Source organism: Poecile atricapillus, chromosome 6 (assembly GCF_030490865.1).
Source record: "Poecile atricapillus isolate bPoeAtr1 chromosome 6, bPoeAtr1.hap1, whole genome shotgun sequence".
Taxonomy (NCBI): domain Eukaryota; kingdom Metazoa; phylum Chordata; class Aves; order Passeriformes; family Paridae; genus Poecile; species Poecile atricapillus.
The window spans coordinates 33,902,011-33,923,845 of NC_081254.1; the positions used below are offsets into that span (position 1 = coordinate 33,902,011).

The following is a 21,835-nucleotide window of genomic DNA, read 5'->3' on the forward strand; positions in this document are numbered from 1 at the left end:
CCTCCTTATCAGCTTGGGATGCAACTGCCCAGAGCTGAAGATAAGACACAGCTCTGGGCATCCTCTCACAGCCACTTTCAAGCCCTGCTCTCTCCTCCAATACTTCTTGCTAAGAGTTTGTCCTTTCTCATCTATAAATTGCAGTAAAGTGAGAGTTTTCCTTTTGTTCTAAGCAACTAAAGCCGCTCTCTTAAAAGTCACACTATGAAAGGCACTGTGTCTGGAATAAATCCAGTGATAAGGCTTGCACAAAAGAGGGGAAGAAAAATCTCTATGTTCAGCAATGACATCAAAAAAATTGGATGACTACACAGACACAACATGAATACTTATGAAAATTCAATTTAAAGATTTGCAGGGGGCAGCTGTCAATCTTTTATATTCCTGTTCTTTGCACAGAGGGATTTACTCAAACCAGCAGGTGTCCAGCGTACAGTAACATTTCTTAACTCACACACAGGACATTAAATATCTGTACCTGTTCCTACTCTGTTCCTCTTCCTCTCAGTAAGAAAGATGGATAGATATATACACACAAATTCTACATTTGTGATTCTTAAGGATTTCAGTAGCAGCCACAGTTCAGATTAAACCTACCAGACTGAATTTGCCCTAGAGATGGAGTTCCACACTGCAGAGCCAACACTACAAACGTTACAGAATGGTCCCTTCAAGACCAATAAAGTGCATTATTTACCCTGACACTGCTTTTGTACCCTACTTCAAGACCTTTGATGACAGCAACACCAAATTTATGGATTCTGGGCTGCCTAGGGTGATTGTTTATCCAAAGCTGAAATAATAATAATAACCAAATCACAGACAACTTTGAGGACAACTCTTGAAAATGAGAAACAAAGAGAAATATTACAAGTATGGAGCTCACATAAAGTTAGGACCCCTTTTTAAGCATATTTCCTAAATAATTTTACATCACCAAACTACAATGTGTCTGTTTTGCCTTTTTTACATTTCCCACGGTTCATTCTCTTTTCTTCTTGTTTGTATCTCGTACTCTGTGCTGTACACAATGGCATTTTATTAAAACAGACTGAACTTACAGGAAAATTCTACTGGGTGCAGTCCCAGAGACTACCATCAGAATATTAAGAATATTATTAAGAATATGAAAGCTTCCATAGCTTCAAATATTTCCATTTTATCTCTCTCATGCACTAATATTTAGTATCTGTGATACTAAACTGGCAGAACAGCGACATCCACACGAGACTGAGATTCCAAGGAATGTTTCTAATTTAAGGTGTATTTGTGACCATTTAGAGACTGAGATTCCGTGTGCTCATAACATTTTACAGGAAAAATGATTTTGTGACTGTAAATAAAATACATCAAACCAGCTAACATTTATTAAATAACCATTTAAAATTCATTTGGGAACAAGCTAATTAAAGATGGTACCACAGAGATTGTTCTAGAGCTGGAAGCCAGAATCTGTCTTATCTGTAGAGAGGCTACTCAAGAATGCTAAAAAAAGCAACACAATTTGAGAAACTTAAGTGGAAAACAACAATAAAGAAGAGTTAAGCTTGTAAATTTGAAGGCCATTTGTTTACTTAAATTTTAGCCAACTTTTTCAACAGCTTGATATTTTAAAAGTATATTACAGAAAAAAAAATATAGTATGAATTGACTTTTTACTGCAAAAAAAAAATAATCAAAGAGTTTGGGGGAATAAAAATCATATGATTATTGAAATGGAGTTTGTTTACTTTGACTCTGCAGCAGAAATTCTTAAGGAGACCCTAGCATTAAACTTGGAAAGGGAGATTAAAAAGAACTATGACAAAAAAGATAAAACCAAAGTGGGGGCCTCAAGAAGAATGATTCATTAGAGACTCACCAACTCTGTTGACTTAGGTCTATCTCAAAAGGAGTTTATTTTGGCAGCTGAGAGAAGCAAAAGAAGAGGAAAAAAAATCCCAAAAAATAACAAGAAATAGAAATGAGTATTTCAATCATGTGGATCTTTCTCTTGAAGGGCTGCTGTAAACTGACAGCACTTTTTCAGTTCATTAAATTAAATGTATGAAATTAAGTGTTAAAGTTTGTTTTCTTACATTTAATGTAAGGTGAAATAATCACAGGAAAAATATGCACAACCTAATAGATTATACCCACACTTTACCCACAGAGGCACAAAATTGTCACACTGATATCAAATAGCTTTAAACATTCATTAATACCTCACTAGCTGGAGTCACATCTAAAAGAACAGCTTTCATCTGTAGCTTATGGACATATGCCACAGGAAAAGTAAATTAATTCCCTGTCAAAGGGGCTTCTGCTATGTAGTCATCAAAGTAAAAACACCACACGCTATGTTTAGTTAATAGAAAAAATAGATAAACAAAATTGAATTTAGAGAATTTAAATGAAAGTGAGTATGTTTTAATTTTTTTTTTTTCTGTACAACTGTGCAGCTGGAAACAGAAAATTAAAATTCCACAGAATTAAAGCACCAGCATGATAGAAATGGTTGTGAGGGCAGGGTGCACAATCTTTTCATTTTATAAAAACATTGGCTATGGTTACAATGTGCCAAGCACTGAACCAATGTAAATTAGTTTCTTAATCTTCTGTGATAACAACAAGAAATTATTTTGACATAACACTCACTTCAACTCCAACCTGACTTTTCTCACCCTTTTAAGCAACAATTCTGAAGGATGACACAAGAGGAAAGCAGCCATATTCTGTATTTTTGCTTTTCAGGTATCTATGATGTCTCCATTTACTCATTTTATTCACAACACGTGCGCTGCTCTTGCAACTTCATCCAACTTCACATTCCCAGCTCCTGGATAAAATTGTCCAGGACAGGGAATATTGAGACCTGCTTTTCTTCCTGCCCAGTTTCTCTGGATTTTTGACATTTTTGACTCTTCTTTGCTGGTATGTTTATTTCCACAGTTCTGTGCTCACTTCCAAGCCTTTTCCCCAGGGTCCATCAGTGTCCAAGCTTTCCCCATCTTTCCCAGTGTCTCTCCAATGACTCCTCAGAGAGTTTTGTTTGCAGCCTCAAACCTTCCCAACTCCAAAACTCAACTCTTCATCCCACCCAGAGCCCCTTTTCCAGCTCAGCCCTACGGATCAGCTCTCCCTGTGTGTCTGCCCAGAGCATCCCACACCGCTGGAACACCACTCCTGTCCTGCTTCCCCAAAGTCCTGCTTCAGGGTTTTAAAAAACCCAGCCAAAACCACACAGAACTTGCCAAAAATCCATTCAGACTCTAAGGGCAAGAAAAATAAGACCTTCCCAAGGAAGTCTGGGTGAGGGTAGCCTTATACTGAATAAATAATTTCATGCTTCTCATGCCCAGCTACCGACTCAGCCTGTGGAATATTTCAAGACAAAATAAATAACAGACTAATCGACAACTTTGCAAACTGTGGAACTCTGATATTCACAAGTTGAAATATACTCCTAATTAAGAATTCAGATGCATGATGTTGGCTTTAGATTAAGATATGCTATATGGGGTTTTCAAACTTTACACAATTAGATCATGTCAAAAAACAAGGTCGCTTTAAAATCTGTCAGTCCAGCTTTTTTCATTTCTAGCTGCTTTCATATATCTAAGAACAAGGAATAATATTCCAAAGTCAGTAATTCAGAACAGTGCAAGATTTTTAACTTCAAGGCTTTCTACCAATACATGGGGAACTAGACAAGTCTTTTTAAGCCAAACAATGAAAAATCGAGTAAAAGCCAAGTAATTTGTCTTTAGTCATAGCCCAGCACTGAAGAAACAACCTCAAAAACAGTGGCACATACAGGCAAATAGATATTAACAGCAATTTCAGGATAGAAGAAAAAGAGCAAAGCTGTAAGACAAAGGGAAACAACAGCACAGGAAAGTTCCTTAGTAAACCCTTCATTTTTGCAGGACCCTGACTAAATAATATTGTGAAATTCATGGTAATGTATCCTCAATGCACACACAAACATGTTATTCAGACTAAAAATCTGAAGGAGGAAAAAAGGCAATGATAAATCTCAGTCTTTCAGTGTCTACAATTTGTATTACAAGGATGGAGTAATGCATCTCTGCCAAAAAATCGAAGCCCACTCGTCTCCCTTACATCTGCAGATTAAAAACTGAATAAATAAATACAAAGGCTCGCTTTGCCAGCATTCCAAGCATGTGTTAGAACTTAAACCTTAACAGCAACCAAAGCAACAGCTATCTGCACAATGGATCAATGAGTATCTGTACAAAAATTCTGGGCCATCAAAACATGTGTGATTTAAAAGAAGTTCCTTCTGTTGTCCCTAAAAATGTTTATTTTCATAGTAAGTTTTAATTCATGAGACAAGCACGGTAATTTTAGGTCCATTTTGTTTGTCGAGTGTTTGTTAAACAAGCCTGCCTTGTTTGCTGGGAGAGGGGAATTTGTAAACAAAGCCTCTGTGTTCTCCCAGGAGTCCCTTCTCAGCAGGAGAGCATCCGACCACCCTGGGACCATCTCAGCTCTTGGAGCTCCAACCACAGGGCTGAGCTGAAGCCATCCCTGCACCAGGCTCAGAACAGACAAAAACCTGGGCTGTAACAACGTGACAGTTTCTGCCACCCAGAAGAGATGGCTCAGGGTGTCCCAGACTGGAAAAGGGGGAAGTGAAGTGGGACCACATCCACCTCCAACATCTGTGAGTGGCAACAGCCCCAGCACTGCTAGAAGCAGAATCTGAACTGCCACCACAGCCCCTGCCATCTTCCCATCATCCTGGAACCACAGAGCCATGGAATGGTTTGGGTTGGAAGGGACCTCCAAGCTCAGCTCATTCCACTCACCTTCCACCATCCCAGCTTGCTCCAGCCTCGTCCAACCCAGCCTGCAACTCCCAAGTTTGGGGCAGCCACAGCTTCTCTGGGCAACCTCACAGTAAAGAATTCCATCCCAATATCCCATCTATCCCGGCCCTCTGGCAGTGGAAGCCATTCCCCCTCGTCCTGTCACTCCATCCCTTCTCCCAGGTCCCTCTCCAGTTCTCTTGGAGCCTCTTTAGGCACTGGAAGGAGATCTGAGGTCTCCCCAGAGCCCAGGATGTATTTGGCTCTCTTCTCCTTAACACTCCAAACTGAAAACCAGCCTATAGCTACATTAGTTTTCAGAAAAAATACTGAACTGAGAGAGCCCTGAGGCTTCACTGCATTCCCTCTGAGACCATACTAGATATAAAAAATTGATTAAAGAATCCAAGAATAGGGACACTAAACAAATGCAGGAATAAGACACTGAGAACGTAGCTAGATAGAGATGTACTGAATTTTTGTTAAGCTGTTTTGAAGAAAATAATAACTGCCTGAGGACACAATACAGTAAAAATAATTGTATCCTTTCAACATGTTCTTTTTGACACTGACTTGATTTCAAACTCCTCCTTATGTTATTAAACTCTGTCTCCGTAATTATAAACAAAATATGAAACTTCTAATCCTAGAATTCTTGTCAAGTAAGTTCATTTTCAGCACGCAAAGCTGAACAAAATGAAATTATAGTGGGAGGTTTTGTAGCAGCCATTCCTTGTGCAGCTTTGCATCCATTAAGCTCGTGGCCCTGTAAAACTGCCCCACACTTCTCTTAGCTGGGCAGAACACGTTCCCCATTATGCTTCCATCTGAATTCCTGCCATTTGAGGTACACAAACGTGTGTGTTTAGGAAAACAGACTGTTTAACGTTATGTATCCCCAAAGTCTTTGAGCTGAAACATCAACACTTCAGTTTTCTCTTAGCGCCAGATGTTTGGAAACTTTGCTTTATAAACACCTTCACATTAGAAAACAAATTTGGAGGCAAATGGGCTGGAATTAGTAACTATACTATAGGCTGTGTAAGCCCTGAGCATTCCAAAACCTGCTAATTAAAGGGTGCATTAAGCACCCTCCCAAATAAAGGATTAGGGGAGTATTAAATTAGAACTGCACTTACAGAAGTCAAGCACTTTGTTGCCATTTTAACACTTTACAGTCCCTGCTTTTCAAAGTTAAAAATAACTAAAGATTGCCCAGGCAATCACCCTATTTTAAAATCAATAAAGCTGCACCCTGTACTCGTGGGCATGCATATCTTGAAACACGAAAGCAGCCTCATGCACTTCCCTGCACTTTTAACACACTTCTAAAATAGACAGCAAAGTGGTATAAACACTTGTATGCTTTGCATACATTATATTATGCCAATAAATATTGACACAAGTTCAAATGACTAAAACTTTCATCAGTTTGAGTCACGTAAGTTTAATCAAGATCTGCACACCTGAAGGACAGCAGCCAAAAACGTTCCTAAACATTTCTAAAAATATACTGTAACATCTCTCTGCCTTCCTCCCTTTCCCCTGAATGGAAGATAGTTAAAAGCAATTAACAAGCCACACAATGCCAACTGGTAAAGATTAAAATGAAAAGAACATAAGGAAAAAAAAATAAATGAAATAAATCATGGATATGCTGCCCATACAATCACTAAGTAACCCTTGAGAACACTAGCCCTAATAACTGAAATAAATAAATAAAATCAATATATCAGTGGAACAAAAAGCTCATCTTGTCTTCTGTCCATTCACAGAACAACAGTGCATTTGTATTGGGACAAAGATAGATTTTGGGTCCTATGTACTTTTGCTCCACAGACCCATTCTTCTTCAATTAATTAACAATGGAGTCATTTTCACACCCTTTTTTTTGTCATCCAGTCTCAGTGTTATTTGTGAAAACACTTTTATTCTGAACAAGAAAAAGGAAGGAAGCAAACACTATCCTATGCTATTAAAAAAGATGCTCTACTCCCTTGGAACCTTTCTAGTAAGAATCCCCAAATTATCCAACACATCTAACACAGCAAATAACTACTCTGAACAGTCTCAGTCATTCCTTTTAGAACAATTCAGTTCTTCAGCTGAGAACAACTACACAAAATGAAGTTTTTGGCAATGGTTAATTCTCCCAGGACAAGCAGAAACCTTGGGGCAGTGCTGGAAAACACCAAGGGGGGCTTTGGGGTTGCTGATTTTTGGCTTTGTTTTATTTTTTAATTTGCACTCAAAAAGACAACAACTTATCAAGCTCCTAGGTCTCCACAGTGAGGCAACCTTTGAAACCCCTTGGGAACTGATTTTATTAGATTAAGAAAAAACTTTAAATGAGCTGTAACAAAAATATTTCACTTCTCCACTGACCCTCCTGCTTGGGGCCCTGCTCTGTGCAGCCTCTCAGAGCCCTCAAGGATCTCTGGGGAAAACTCAGCACCACCCAAGAGCTTCCTAAACTTCACAAACTTCAACTACTGTCTCTAACACCAATTAAATAGAATAGAAATTTGTTTTTAATTACTTGCATCTAAATAATGGTGGTGGCTACCACAGGATAACATGAAATAATCTGCTCCCCTACCAGGGATATGCTGGTGGTGTGAAAACACAATTAATTACCGTCATCTGTAAGCCAGTACTATCATAGCCTTGCTCTACATTTTAATTCTTCATTTTTTACTGTGAGCTGTCACTTCAAGTATTTACTATAATACTATAAATAACAATTTCTTACAATAAGGAAGATAAAATTCATCCAGCAGATTTCCATAAGCACTGGAAGGAAAAACCATAAAACCCTTTATGCCCTGTCAACTCATTTAATGCAATATTCTCTTCTGAAAGAAAGAAAAACTCAAGTTTTAACACGGACTTAGCTAAAGCAGAATGGACAGCAGAGAAATTTAACAGCACACACACATTTTATTTCACAGTCACGTAGTCACGAACCTGGACACTAAAAATAACTCAGCCCACATCCCAATTTAGCCCATTCTGAAAACTTTGTAGCTGCACAATTCCCATTTCTTCTCCCCCTTTCCACCCTTTCTCCTTGCCTCCAGAGGTTACTATCTCCTCCAGCACAATGAAGGCAGTACCTCATGTTACACCAACAAATGCTACGAGCTGACCTCAGCATCTGAGGGCCTAATTTTAGCCACCATTCTCTAGGACAAAAATACATTGGTTGATGAAAATCTTCTAGGCTGCATGGGAAAAAAAAAAAATTATCAAAAGCTTAAAAAATGAGACTTGAAGGAGGAATTGAGGGGTATTTTTGGTGGGTGGTTGATTGGGGTTTTTAGAGAAGCCCCTGAAGGAGATGTTGGAAGGGTGTTGCAAAAAAAATCTACAAAACTAATACAACTACAACAAAAAAGAAAAAAACATCTCATTCTTTAGGAAGAAAAGCTTAGGTGAGGCACTAACCAACAGAATTTCAGTGGGATGACCACTAAAGAAAGAACATATATTCTAATATACACTCACCAAGGCAGAGAGATGCATGGGTGTATCAAGGGAGGCCCTTTCCTCACCTCCTACAGGTTTTAAAAGTTAACACAAATCTAACTGAACCTGTATTACAATAAAGGGATGGACTACACAATCCATGGTTCCACTTTTCCCTCCTGGCTCCAAATCACTCACCTCTACAGGATTCTGGGACTCTCATTCCCATCCAAGTACTGATGTTGAACTTTTTGCAAACTAGACTGTGTTTAACATCAGGGTTGAGGATAAATAATAGGACCTCATTAATATATTCTGTTCATTAATTATACTTTTACTTGGAGAATCGGTACAGTCAGCAGCTAAACAAACTCAAAGAAAATAATCATTCATAATAATGAATTGTCATCTAGATTACATGTAACACTTCAGAGGAGTGTACTGTGCTACCTCTGTAAAATTAATGAGGTCTTAGTTAAACCAGGCCTCATTAAAGTATCTCCCATTAAACCTTTCCTTGAAAATTGGAGAGAAAACATCTCTTTTGTAGATTAAGTGTCTTGTCAGCCAGCTCCTACTGTAAAGGCCACAAGTGAAATATGGCAGAGCCAGGAAAAGCAGGAGCTCCAAGCTTTCAGAACAAATAAATTCCACTTGACAATATTGCCTAATTAGAGCTAATATAATCAGCAAACCAGCAAAAATAAGAGCAACTGGATTTGGAATAAATGAGAGATCCCACACTCCAAGTGTTGCCATCTTCAATAACTGTGTGCAGAGATTAAATGAACCAGTTTCAGTGACTCACACTTTGGTGACAGATTTGACTTTTCTGTAGGGCACAAGAACTTCAATATTTTGTCCAACATCTGAACTGGCCTGGCTGTGAACAGCTTCACATAGGGACTGTGTCAGGAAAAGTGAATTATCTTCAGAAATATATTCCACCTGTCCTATCACAGCACTGCACAGTGTCCACCTCTGAATATTCAAATTAACTCACTTTTGGGAATTGCCACAAAGAGACAAAGACAAAATTCAGAAGTACAAGGTGTTAATTAGTGTTTGAGGACCATCCAAAATTATTAAATCAACGAAACTGAAGCTGATGGAGCAGCATTACATCAATTTATTTGCTTGATAGAAACTATAAAAATATTCTTAATTCCATACACTCTTACTAGCAAGGACTAATGGGTTTGTAGAACTATAATTGGAAAATTCTGAAATGGGAATTTTGACCTCATTTCTCATATGAAGGAAAAAATTAAAGACATATGAATTGTGAAATATATTATTCTCCCTTAAAAAAAACCAAAAAACAAACAACAACAAAATAAACCAAAAACCAAAAAACCAAAAACACAAGAAAGCCACCCAAACAAAATCCACAGCTCTTTTGTCTCTGCATTTCACAATTTACAGTTCTCACTTTAACTGCCAGTTGTTGCTATGGAGTCCCCAAATGAGCCTTCAACTAAGATTTAGTGTAAGTCAGAAATAAGCAGGGAATTTATGACTATGCTGACTCATGAATTAGATTTGATAAATTTCCACCAGCTACCATCATTCAGAAGATGGTTTGTCTCAGGTCTACTAACATGATCCTGAATAAATCTTTTTAGCAGCTCCTTTTGACAGAGACAGGCAAGTTACCTCCAGTAACTCTAAAACCATCCACTAGCACAGAACTGAAAAATTTAACAAACTGTGCCTCTTACTCTTGGGTCCTTAAGGTAGAATTTTAGCTCACATTTTTAAATCTTAAACAAATTAGCAAAATCATATTTATTAAAAAAATATTGTAGTTAAGTTGTCCCAAATTAACAAGATTCCTGTAACAAGTAAAAGTTTCTTACACACAAAAATCACATCCCTGCTGATGTGCAAATGTAAGTAGTTAATGCCACATTAATCACATTTCTATGTTTATTCCTCACAACATTTGAACTGGGAATCCTGAATATACAGAATATGGTTGGGTTTTTTACGGATCACATGAAAATAACTTGATCCAAACCAAGTTTATTTTCTCAAGGTGTAATAATGAGAAAGAGACTTGTTGAACTCAGAGGTCAGCTGAGACCCACAGAACAAACATCATCTGCCCTGATAAAAGCCTAGAAATAATACTATCAAACATAAATATACATATTACTTCAATTTCATTTCTGCTATAAACTTCAGGCATCTTAAACTCCATAAACAAATAAAAAGAAACATGGATTTCTAATATTGGGAACATAAACATTTCCAACATTAGAAAAGTAAATCCCCAGGGGCATGTTCACTTCTCTCCCAAGGGAATTGAAATGACAGAAAAAGTAAATCCCCATTGTTAAAAATATTTTACCAGAAGTGAAGTGAAGCAAGAAGTCATGGCTGGGGTCTGTGTCTGTTTCTAGAAGAAAAATGGGATTGCAGAAAAATGCTGCCTCAACACCTGTACTGAGGAAAAACTGTAATGATTTACCAATTATACACAAGAAAAAACAACAGCTTAGGGAAAAAATAAAGAAGCAATTGAGTAATCGCATTGATTATCTTAATCTGCTATGAAAAACATGGAAATACACACAGAAACTGATATTCTGTTTAAAACAATTACATTTTCAGTGGAAATGCCCTGTCAGCATTCAGTTATGGCTGGTGCTATCCAGAATGGAGAATCTCTCTATTCCTGCTTGCTGATGCTCATAATAATGTGTTTTTCACAACCTCTCCACAAGTGTCTTGAAGAAAAAGAAAACCTAGAAAGTGGCCTCAAACACTTTGTAAGAAGCTGTTAAAAGCAAAGCAGAAAAGCTTTTAAATATTTATCACTAGTGTGACATCAAGAACTAAAGAACTAATAATGTTTCACCCATGGTGTTTTTATTCTGTCCCACATTCTCACAGTTGTTTATTCCAACATGTTCAGTTCCATTTACATGGCACAGGCTTTCAGATAAGGAAAGGTGAAAGGAAAAAGCTTTTATGGAAGGAAGAAACAAAAGGAAAAGAGATTCAAAAAAAAGTTGTGATTCTGCAATCATCAATAGAGCACCTGCCTTCTCACATCCAAAAACCAAACATCCCTTCTGGTCAAAACACATTGGATAAAATACATGGAGAGAGAGAAGGACTTTTTGCACCAGATACACCTTGAAGGAACATTAAAGCAGTTTGATTTTCAGAAGCATTTAACACATGTACATCAAGACCATCATGCAAAATCCTTCTGGAAGTCTTGATCGCTCTAAAAGACTTCTCAAAATCCCTTTGGGTTTTAATGCCCAAAACTCCACTAGAATTCAGAGTAGTCTTTCTGCTCAGGCACAAACCCAACCCTTTAGAAGGAGCAGCTGGGGTAAGGCCAGAGCTCTGAAGAAATCAATGTTCAATTTTAGCTGCTGCTGCTCATGTAGAGGAGGATCCCAGGGAAGTCCAGGGAGGGAATGGAAGGAAGGCAGAAGTAGGATAAAAATTATGTTAATAAGACACATAAAAAAGCAGGGATTACCTCCCCACTTGTGTAACTTCTCATTCTCAGGACTTCACTATATGTTTTTGTCTTTATTATTTGCTGTTTGTTTCTAATGGTCCTGCCAAAAAAAGCAAAGCCACTGTGTTGCCTAAACTTTTATTGCTTTCTTAGACTAAAGAATGATTTTACAGTGCAGATACTTCATTTCTTTATTATCAAATGGTGCTGCAAGCAACAACTTGACACTGTATAACAAGTCAGACCTTTTGGGATATTTAGTTGGCTCTTTATGACCTACTTACATAAAAAGTTGTTTTGTACTAATTGCAATTCAGATTTACTTCTATAAACTTGCAAAATTAATCCTGGAAAAGCCATTAGTTTCAGGGCAACTCCAGTCCTCCAAACTCCTCCCAGCTAATCCTATTTTCCCATTTTAAGGTAAATAGTAATACCAGTGAGAAAAGGAGGCTGAATAAAAAGATGACACATGGAGGTATAAAAGCACCAGCTCTTTTTGTGTGGAACTGGTGACATATTTAGCAAAGCTTTTTGCTGTTCAGAACCATAACAAGGACGTGCTTACACCCCCAAAATCACAGTGGATCACATTAAGGCACGTCAGGTTAAATCTCCTTCCCTCACAAATTTCCCTTTACACAGCAAATCTGAGCTTACTGAAAACATTAACTAAATTCCATGGTGAGACATGGTGAAAGAGGCTGGGCAGGGGAAGATGAGCCAGGCTCCTGTGGATCTGGACATACAGGCTACCACTGGATGCATTTCACTGCTGCACGAGGAGTGATGCTGAAATTCCTGAAAGCAGCCAAAGAAATTGGCTCTCAAGTGCCATAAAATTCCAGGGGCACCGCTTACGACCACAGTCAGTCCGAGGTATTTAGTTTAAGAATGATTAATCACAGTTGAATCAGCCTTTTGTTTCTTTTCTGACATTTCAGAGCCCTTTCTAGTATTCCATCTATCTGAAGTCTGGCCATGACTTGATACCAAAGGAGACTGTTTGAAATAATTCCATTTACTTTGGCCTGCATACAAGTCTGGATAAAGGTTTCAGTCAAAACACCTCTTCACATCATAGAATGGTCTTAAAATGGCACACAGAGATAACACAGCACGAAGACATTAAATCTGCTGTGCACTTCAAAGTGCTCTCAGAGTTATTTACCAGCATCAGTGGGGTGGCCTCCAGGGGAAGCACATCCTTGACCAAAACAAGGACTGAGCCACGCTCCAAATGCAGTGTTTGCATGCAAATACCAGCACTGAAAAAGCCTCACAAAACCCAGAATTAAGGAAACTCACATAGAAAATGTCAACAATTCTATGTTGAAATAGAAATCCTTTTCTATTTCAACATAGAAATCCTTCTACGGATTTCAACAATCCATAGAAATCCTTCCCAGGATTCTGGGAAATTCTTCCCAGAACAAAAACTTAGAGAAGAAAGGGATTTAAGGTCAACAGAGGCCAAATGGCTAATGCAAGGCAGCAAATACGCTTATTTTTATACCAGAAACCCAACCTCAAAATCTATTTAATGTCACCCACCACAAGACTCAAAATCAGTATCAAAGGACTGCAATGGAAAGAACAGAATGGACCTTAGAGTTCAGAAGTGATCAGAAAATATGAATTTAGTAATGTAGAGCCACAGAATATCAATCTGGGAAGAAAATCCAAGGTTCTCTCAAGCACTTTTCTGATATGGCTGCTTGCTAAAGGTGCTTCTTTTATTTCTGGAATTCCATAAATATGCTTGTAAATTACTGCATTTAACTGAAAACATTAACAGACAGGACTTAAACACGTTGAGAAGCAACCCTGAGACCAAACTCATTTTCAAGTAAAATACTTTCTTATGCTTAAGACTTCATCACACACTCCAAAATGCATTAGGAAAAAGACTTTACATCATATGACTCGTGGACAGTTTTCCAGGAGACTGTTTTCCAATGTGAGAACTACCACATCTAACAGAGCCTGAGAAGGTTTCCCACAAGGTCATGAATTTTCTTCAGAGAACCATTTAAATCTTGTATTACCCTAACCTACCCAGAAAAAATGGAACAAAGCCATTGCTTAAGGTTTTTCACTGGATTTTTCCATATTAACGTAACAGGACGACAGGAATCCTTTTGTCTCAACTTAATGTAGATTTTATTTTACCAGTTTGTAAATATTAACCCATACATGGGAACAAATCTGACAGAGGCTGGGAACTAAAAGATAGCCAAATATTACAGTGGAGTCCCTTCCCCCAACTTAAAGTAATTTCACTGGGACTCCACTGCCCTAAAATCACATTGCAATCAATGTTGGCTGCTTGGGAACAAAAGGAATGGGAACAGTGAGTCAAAAGGGAGCTCTATTTTAAAAACCTCTGTAATTATGTCTCATCCATGGGTTAGTTGATACTCTAACCATTCATCTTCCTGCCTGAGAATCCAGAACTCTCCAACTCTGTTACTGTGCCACAGGAATCCCAGCTCTGGGATCTGCTTCCAGGACTTTCAGGCTTCCATTCTTCCAGTGGATTACACATCATTCATACACCAAATTGTACCAGGTGTGGAAAGAGAATCCTTCAGATGAAATGGCCTCACACTGACCCCCAATAACAATTCCCCAAATCCTGTGCCTTCAGTGTAAGTGCTTGTGAGACAATTCCCATACAGAGAAGTGCTCCTGTGCTCAGCCTCCATTTCTCAACATCCCAGGACAAATAATTTGCAAAGAAAATGACAAGGAAAAGGCTGGAAACCCAGTGGATAGCTTTCCAGCTCCTCCTCTTTCTTTCCTTCATTTAATTTCCTTACCTGACACCAGTTTAACATCAGGCACCCACAGCCTGTCACTCTTCCACAGCAATATCATTAAGGGAAGGGAGCCTCTAACATCTCTATTAAACTGCAATAAAGCAAAATCTTCCACATGAAATGCCTCTAAGCCAACCAGGCATTACTGAAATTACTTAATCTGCAAAGTCAGTACTTCCCCATCCTACTTCACCACTCCCAATCACTTCACAAGAGCAGCAGCATTATCCAGATGCATTTCAGAGGTTTGGTTGATAATTTGGCTCTGGTGTTCTATTTCAGTGAGGGAAAAGTGGAACTACAGAATTAATGTCAACCTGATTTGCAACTCCATTACTTTTGTCTACTTCTAAAACAAATACATTCAGGAAAAGAAATATAAAATAGAACAAAGGTCCTTGCAATTCAATTATTAGATTATTGCTGTCCCAGCAGAGAGCATTATGTGTGTTCTAATCTCACATGTACAGGCTTTTCTTCTTATCCTCCCCAGTCCCTGCTCCAGCTTTAATTACCTAACACACTGACATGTGCAGGTTTCTGGAAGACTAAAATGTGTATTCTACCAAATCACAGCCATATCAAACAGTCATTAATTCTAAGCAAGGGAAGCAAAAGAGCTTCTCTGAAGGAAACAAGGAGTAAAATACTCCCACTACAATTTAATCAATTTCCATTATTTAAGAATGAAATCTAGAAGCATTGTGGGAGCGTTGTATTCTTGATGCAATCATTTTCAAATTGCAGCACAGGCTCAACAAAACATTATAATAAATAATACAGATGTGGAATGGCTCCTCTAATGCAATGCCTCAGGTGTGATCTTTATTTAATCCATATACACAAAGTTTTAGTAAAACTTTTTTTTTTTTAGTAAAGCACTACAAGCAGCTGAACTCCAAGTTTCTTAGCCATGATATCTTTCAGAAATGGGATTTTGTTTTTGCTATTATTGCCAGATTTGTTTCTTAAGTGACCTGGTAAATGACATCCATTCCTTTGACAAGTCCTGAACCATGCAGGTTGTAGAAGAGACAAGGGATGTTAAATTGCAGTGTCTCAACATAAACAAATCACCCCAAACTTTTCAATATCTCCAAAGAGTAGAGGAAGTAATCAAAACCTTTGGTTCAAGGTGGTGATGTGACAGCCTTTAAGATGATTCAGATGACAGAGGGCAGATTTTTTCAACTCACCCATCCTCTTCCATCAAACATAACATTCTAACATTCTCTTTGTTTGGCCAGCACACAGACATGAAAATTCAAGCTGGCAAAGGGGACACAAACAAACACATCATCTAACAAAACAAGAGGGGTTTGTTATTTTCAGAAGACTGAATCATCATGGTCACCCATTGCATAGGCCATAATCCAGATGAAATTCTTTCACAACCATCACTTTAATGAGCCTCACAATTCTTGGCTATTTGAAAAGCAGCTGAAAACACTGCAGATTTTTAGCACTTTTTGAGAGGGGGAATAAAGGAAATTAAAACACTTTGCCTCTTTCCTAGATTTTGTGAACTTTTTCTCTTTCCATATTATTAACAGATCAAAATGGTTATGTGTAAGTGTTCAGCAAACTGCTATCAATGTTCAGCACTCTGAAACCGTATCAAAAGTATCTCAAAGCTTAAAGATATGCTTTAATATGCTTAAAGAGAAAAGGTACCACATTCACAAGATCTAAAGCCACAAGAAAGACGCTCTTAGGCACTGAGGTCTGAACAAAGGTGAAGCCACCAGGGCTTCCAAAGCAGCCAGAGTGGTTTCTGTAAATGTTCCATGGATTCTCCTGATCCTCTCCTCAAAATCTGCTCTGGCTCAAGATCTCTGCTCACCAAAGTTCTCACTGGTTTCATGGAGCAAGTCCCCAGCCTCTAACAAAAAATAAAGAGTAAAACCCAGCCAAGCCCAAGAAGACATCTTATCACTGCCTGGAGTCACTAAACAACAGTTACAAATATGCCAACCTCAAAAAGGGAGAATTTCAGTGTATTGGAAGAGATCCTGTAAATACAAGATAGCCAGGTAACCAAAGGACAAATAATTATCTGACAGCCTTGAAAACCTCTCTTAAGCCAAGATGTAATAAATATCCCATGCAGCTAAATTGGGGGAAAAAAAAATAAATAACTAAGCCAAGTTAAATAGTAACCAGCATTCAAATTTAACCATATAAAGTCTACATTAAAATCCAAAATGACAATTTCAAAATATTATATTACTATGAACACTGTCAAAAGCTTTGAATAAGAGCACACAAAGGAAATAAGTGAAAACACACTTTACCTTGTATCTCATTTTGGGGCATGAATGAATGTAGAAACCCATATAATAAAAACAGAGATCGGGAGCTTTTACATAAAGCTGTCTAGTAAAAGCAATTTCCCTGTGAGAGGAAAGAAAAGACTAATTACATTTGAATACAATTCTTCAAGTCATTTTACCACTTCATATTTAAACATTTTACAGCTACCTGGCTCTTAATCTATATAAAGGACTAGACTTCAATAAAATAAAAATGAGGATCATAAACTGCAAACTAATGTTTTCAAAAATCCCAAACATGATAAACTGAAAATTATTACTTAACAAACAAATCACCAAAATGCACAACACCATGTCAGGCTTAAAAATACTTTAAAAATTTTGTGTTCTGGTCTGCCAACTGCCTGATTTGAAATCTAAATAAAAATTACTAAGACACTCTGTTTAATACATTTTTTGCCAATACATGTGTACACTGGAATTCTACAGAACCCTACTGGTATTTGGGAACTCTACTGGTTAACATGTCTGAGGAAAACATCAGAGTGTTTTTTAAAAATAAGCTTCAAGGATAAGCCTCTTGTTTGTTCCATCATTTATGCTCCAGCAATTTGCATGTAAAAACATCCATCTTTATGCAACAAAATGTATTTTTACCCATCCCATGTTTGTCAGTATGATTTTCTCATTTATTCTCAAAGAAAAATGTCAATGTATTCAAAAAAAAGCTTGCTTTTTATTTTACTGGCACAAGAAAAGCGCTGTTATTACAAAGTCTCAGCCAGTGCTTCCTCTATAATGATCATTTTTGCAGCATTTCTATCTGTGCAGATAACTTCTGTAACAAATTTGATAAAAAATGGCTGCTGGTTCTTACTGTTGTCAGAGGGATAAGAAGATGTCCCTGCTCACTGCAGGGGAGTTGGAATAGATGATCTTTAAAAGGCCTCTTCCAACACAAACTATTCTCTGATCCAAGATATGAGTACATTCATATAGGAAGCATCTACAAACACTGGAGGTAATTTATCCCTTAAAATTAAATTAGTATTACTCAGTATTTCTTGCTATTTTTTTTCCCCCTTTGGCAAGACTGGCCTTTCCAAACAGCTTCTTCTCGCCTTGCTCTCTACTTACATGCCTACATATTTCAAATGATCTTCAAATCCCATCCTTTCTACAACTCAGCAGCAACAATTCTCAGAGTGGCATGAAGTGGAAGTGACAGCAGTGCAGTCCAACCCCCTCAGAGTAAAATTGGCAACAGCTTTGAAGGTATCATATTCCTTTGCAGCTTCCTAAGTCCTCCCTAACTCAATTTTTTTTCCCCTTTTTGAAAGAAGAACGAGGTTGGCTCCCTCCAGGACTGTTGGGAACTCATTTTTATTGCCTTAAACGCTGTAGAATTTACAAGCTGCTTTTTCACAAGTTGAGCCATTTGTGCATGGTGCAGTGAAAAATATTTAAATTTATTATGTAGAAAAATTAAAATAATTTAAAGAATTCATAAGCATGGATTATGCCAGTCTATTATTACATAAAGTAATGTGATATGTACAAAAGCTAAAAAATAATTCTTAGGAGGACTTAGGATTTTATATGTTCATCTTGCAAGAATAAGAATTAGTCTAATTTCAAGTATGTAACATTTGTAATGGAATAGTTTTAAAGATCTAGAGCACTAAGAGAAAAAAAGATCAATTCTAAGTCATAGGAGTTCTGATGTTTTTCCATATTTGTTAATTCTGTTTGATTTTACAAAATTGTCAGATCCTAATCAAAATCCAATCTAATTCTGATTAGACCTTTGAGTTACTAAATTGCACATGGTTTATTAGTTACAGCAAAGGGTTATGAACTAAGTGTGGTAAGGAGTTCCCTAAAAATGGTGTTTGTGCTTCACACAGTTCAAGTCGTGCCATTTACCCACCCTGGAGGGTGACACTGAACAAGAGCTGGGAAGCTGCCTCTCAACAGGAGGCCCTGGAGAAAGGAGAAAGCTGAATTTCACAATTCCAGGGCTCCTTTTACACCTGACAGAGTGCAGTGCAAATCTCCACAGGTGAAAAGATTCATGCTACAGCCTCTCAGACTCACACTTGTAAATAGACACGTTTGGCATGAGGCTCAAACCCAGCTGCTTCATGAGCACCTCCCTGGGACACCACATTTGTCTGTGGCCAACTTATTTCATATTAACAGAGAAGCAAAAAAGGTAAGAAAAAAAATAGTTATATAAGTATTTCCACTCATTTAAAAATCTTTTTTTTCCACTTAAAATAACAATGGAATCATAAAATTGCCTACAGAAGAAAAGCAGTAACTTGCAATTTCACATGCAGGTTTTATTCACAGTGAAAAGCTATACCCACAACTCCTACTGTTTTGCAAGGCCATGTTGGATAGTTTATTTAAGGCCTTAAAATTCATAGGATTACTCTCTCCATCAGGCTTTCTGAAGAGAAAGATAATGAGATTAACATACCTGGAAAATATACTTAGTGCTAGTACAGCAGGAGAGCACTAATTCAGAAGACGCTTTTTAGGTACTCTGTTATTTATGATCTCAATGTGCATAAAACTATAAAAGTGATTAATTTCATCTGGTGACTGGGCTAAGAAAAAGGTCAAAGGAAAAATTATTCCTATTCAGACAAAAAAAGGGGCTTTTCCTGCTGAAACCAAGCAATATTAAATTATTTTTCAGGGGCAATAAAAACGAGGCATTTTCTGTGTGGTTTTATTAACCTGTAAAAGTCTTTAGCTAACTAGAAAGATACATCCCTAGTCAAGGATGACAACTAAAAACTTACTTGGAAGGCCACTAACCCCACAACTACTTTGCTAAAGGTAGTGTTACTATAAACTAAAAATAAAACCCCAAGTTTAGAAACAAGTCTCAATTTCTACTATTCGTCCAACCAGATAATGAAAACATTCTCTTACCTTAACGCAGAGTAGACTCCCAAAGATAAGAAAGAAAAGTCTGGGTCGTAGTACAGATAGACTGAGGACACACAGTAGGGCAGGATATCAATTACTCCAACAGCAATTATCTTCCCATCCAGCCAGTATTGCTGGTGGAAGGAGCCATAGCCACATTCCGGCCCGTTTGGGGCATGCTCTGCCTGAGCAAGAACAAGAGAGGGATTAACTCCCTGACAGACTTTCAGTATGAAAACAATTTTAAAGAGAATTTCAACACGTAAGTAAATACTGTAAAAAATTTTGCTGGCCATCTGTATTTAGGAAAAGGGAAAAAGGCATTTGAAAGGCAGGGAAAACACTGTTAGTGGATCTTTTGGGTATAACTCACATATCACACATCCCAAACATGAATTTGAAATAGCTTCTGCCATCCAGCACTTATGGTACTGACAGGACAAACCAACAGGATTCATCAAGTTATTAATGAATTATCACATGCAAACCTGGTGCCTCCAACACTCCCTGTCACAGCAAGGACCCTCCAGACCCTCTCCTCCACATCCCCAAGCACTGGAAGCACTTTAGCCACAGAAACTGAGCTCCTCAAAGTGGCAATTAAATTTACTTCAGAGGACCATTTCTGAAAAAACCTGAGCAGCTTATTCTTTGTGATGTTTACTCTCTGTAACTAACAAAACACCTTTTATCCAAAAACCTGAAACTGTGTGGCAACAAAATCTGTGGAACCTCTCTGTTGTCAGCCCACATCAGAGCAAATCCTGGGAGAACACCAAGGGACTGGCTATTGCTGTGTGCTGTGGTTTCAGATGTGCACTCAAGTTTGACTCTGGATGAGGTAAAGCACCTCGAGCCAGAAATTGATGCTTGAAGTTAAGAAGAAAATGATCTCCCTAATTTAAACTGTATTACACAACCAACTCTGGCATTTCATTTTCTCCCACGTCAAGTTTACTTTAATCCTGAATTCCACCGTGCTCAACTTAATTATCCATCTAGTCATGTTTTTCACTGCATTGCCAGGTCTTCAGAAAGCTGCTTCTCACTCAATAAATCTGACAATATTGCCTGCTATTACCAACTGTTTTGCATTACAACAGCAGAAGGTGGGTTTAATCAAGTATTTTGATACAGTAGCCCAGACTGAAGAGATGATAGGCAGGAGAAGTTACTCTAATTGGTACCACATGTGTCAAAAGAAATCAACCACGTGAACAAAAAATCATTTCAACTGGCTTACCCAACCAGCAAGTTCCTAAAGAAAGGCCACATAACAATATGTTTGAATTTTTATACAGTTATATACCATAAAACTAAATGTGGAGCTACGAATACTCTAAAAGTGAAATGATGAAACGTTTGAGAGCTCCATCTGCAGTATGTGAGAACATTAAACTCAGATCTAGCACATTAAACTGGGTTTCTCTTCTTCAGGTAAAGCTCACCTATCCAACAGTTTCATTATTGGTTTCATTCTGTATCATCAGTCAAATGAAATCACATGGTCAGTGGTAACATTTTTAAGCAGGGACACAGTCAAGTAAAAGATGTTCTCTGAGGATTTCTCAGCACAGGTTAAGTTCCCTTCCCAGAGTGCAGTCAGAAAGAGAAAAATGAAACATCTCAAAGCCAGGGGGAAATGTGGTTGGTAATAGAACACAGACTTGCTTAAATAAGTTTCAGTTTAAACAGATTTTCTTTCTTTGTTAAAAATTCATCATATAGGATTTAATGAATGTTAAAGAAGATAGTCTAAGCCACCATGGAAAAGATTTTCACTCGAAGCCAAGTCTTCTGAAGTTAAACAAATGCTGTGTCTGTGTATGACTCCAAACCTCCAAAGAGCAGCACGGATTTGGTCACTGGACCTCTGCAAACTGCAGTGTTAACATCACTTAAAACTTTTGGTAAAATACAATCTGCAGTTATTTCACTAATGCAATTACAGTGAAATGTCATGAACATAAGAGAGTCTATGTTCTGGAACAAACATAGTGAGCACAGGACTGATTTCAGGTAAAACAGTCA

At 37.8% G+C, this 21,835-nt stretch overlaps 1 protein-coding gene across 6 annotated transcripts in view; it reads right to left on the bottom strand.

Annotated features, from left to right (window-relative positions):
- The window catches only part of ATE1 (arginyltransferase 1), a 68,642-nt gene that overhangs the window by 25,390 nt on the left and 21,417 nt on the right, over nucleotides 1-21,835 (bottom strand). For all 6 annotated transcript variants that reach the window (XM_058841125.1, XM_058841123.1, XM_058841122.1 and 3 more), the window contains 2 exons: nucleotides 19,808-19,989; nucleotides 16,883-16,982 (listed from right to left, as the gene is read on the bottom strand). In XM_058841125.1, coding sequence (XP_058697108.1) covers nucleotides 16,883-16,982; nucleotides 19,808-19,989 — 282 coding nt within the window. The remainder of the gene's footprint in view (nucleotides 1-16,882; nucleotides 16,983-19,807; nucleotides 19,990-21,835) is intronic.